General features: G+C 49.4%; 1 protein-coding gene across 1 annotated transcript in view; it reads left to right on the top strand.

Moving 5' to 3' along the window:
* The window catches only part of Arhgef18 (Rho/Rac guanine nucleotide exchange factor 18), a 61,433-nt gene that overhangs the window by 53,556 nt on the left and 6,948 nt on the right, over nt 1-929 (top strand). Inside the window, exon 11 of the mRNA XM_029532065.1 lies at nt 274-362. Coding sequence (XP_029387925.1) covers nt 274-362 — 89 coding nt within the window. The remainder of the gene's footprint in view (nt 1-273; nt 363-929) is intronic.

Below are 929 nucleotides of genomic sequence, written 5' to 3' on the forward strand. Positions count from 1 at the left end.
TGGAGGACAGCTTTGGGAAGTCAGTTATCCTCTTCTGTCATATAGATCCTGAGGATGGAACTCAGGCACCAAGGCCAGAAGAGAATATCAGATGTCCTCTGTCATGCTCTGCCTTTACTGCTGAGACAGTCCCTTCTAGATCTAGGGCTCCATTATCCCCCAAGCTATCTCGACAGCACAANAGGGTCAGGAAGAGATTGCTCTGCAATNCTGGTGTCAGGACAGCTAAACCACGAGACACTGATGGCAGCCGTCCGTCCCCTCTCCCTGCAGCTGTCCNGACNAGGAGGAGGGCGTTTTCAGCGAGGCTGAGGAAAAAAAGATAGCTGAAGCCCGCNCCACNAAACTCCGGGAATTTCAAGGTAAGAGGGGTCAGNGCCTTGGGCAGGTCCCTCTCGCAACCCGTGGGTCCACATGAAGCTTCTGTCACTTCACTGAGGTTTAATGCACATAGCATAAGGTTCGCCCGTTTTTAAGAGTTCAGTTTAGGGCCAGGAATATGGCTCAGTAGGGCTTGACTAGCTTCCCTTGGGTTCCAGCATCAGTACCACACACACACAAGGATATGGATCAGGAGTTCAGGGGCTTCTTCAGCTGTGTGGTGCGCAAAGCTTGCCAGAGCTAAAGGCCAAACAAACAAGTAGAAGAGTAAAAATTAAACAGCACAATAAAAAATAAGTACATGGAGCTGGGTGCGAGGCAGAGGCAGGCAGATCTCTCGAGTTTGAAGNCAGCCAGAGTAAGTTCCAGGATAGCTAGGACTACACAGAGAAACTGTCTTGGGAAAGGAAAAAAAAAAAAGTATATGAAGTATATGTACGTGGGCAGTGGACATAACAACCAATGTTCTTAACCACTGAGCCATCTCACCAGCCCCAGGAGGCTGAGGTGGGAAGATTGATGGGAATTCGAAGCCAGCCTGTATTATG

Source organism: Mus pahari, chromosome 19, assembly GCF_900095145.1.
Source record: "Mus pahari chromosome 19, PAHARI_EIJ_v1.1, whole genome shotgun sequence".
NCBI lineage: Eukaryota > Metazoa > Chordata > Mammalia > Rodentia > Muridae > Mus > Mus pahari.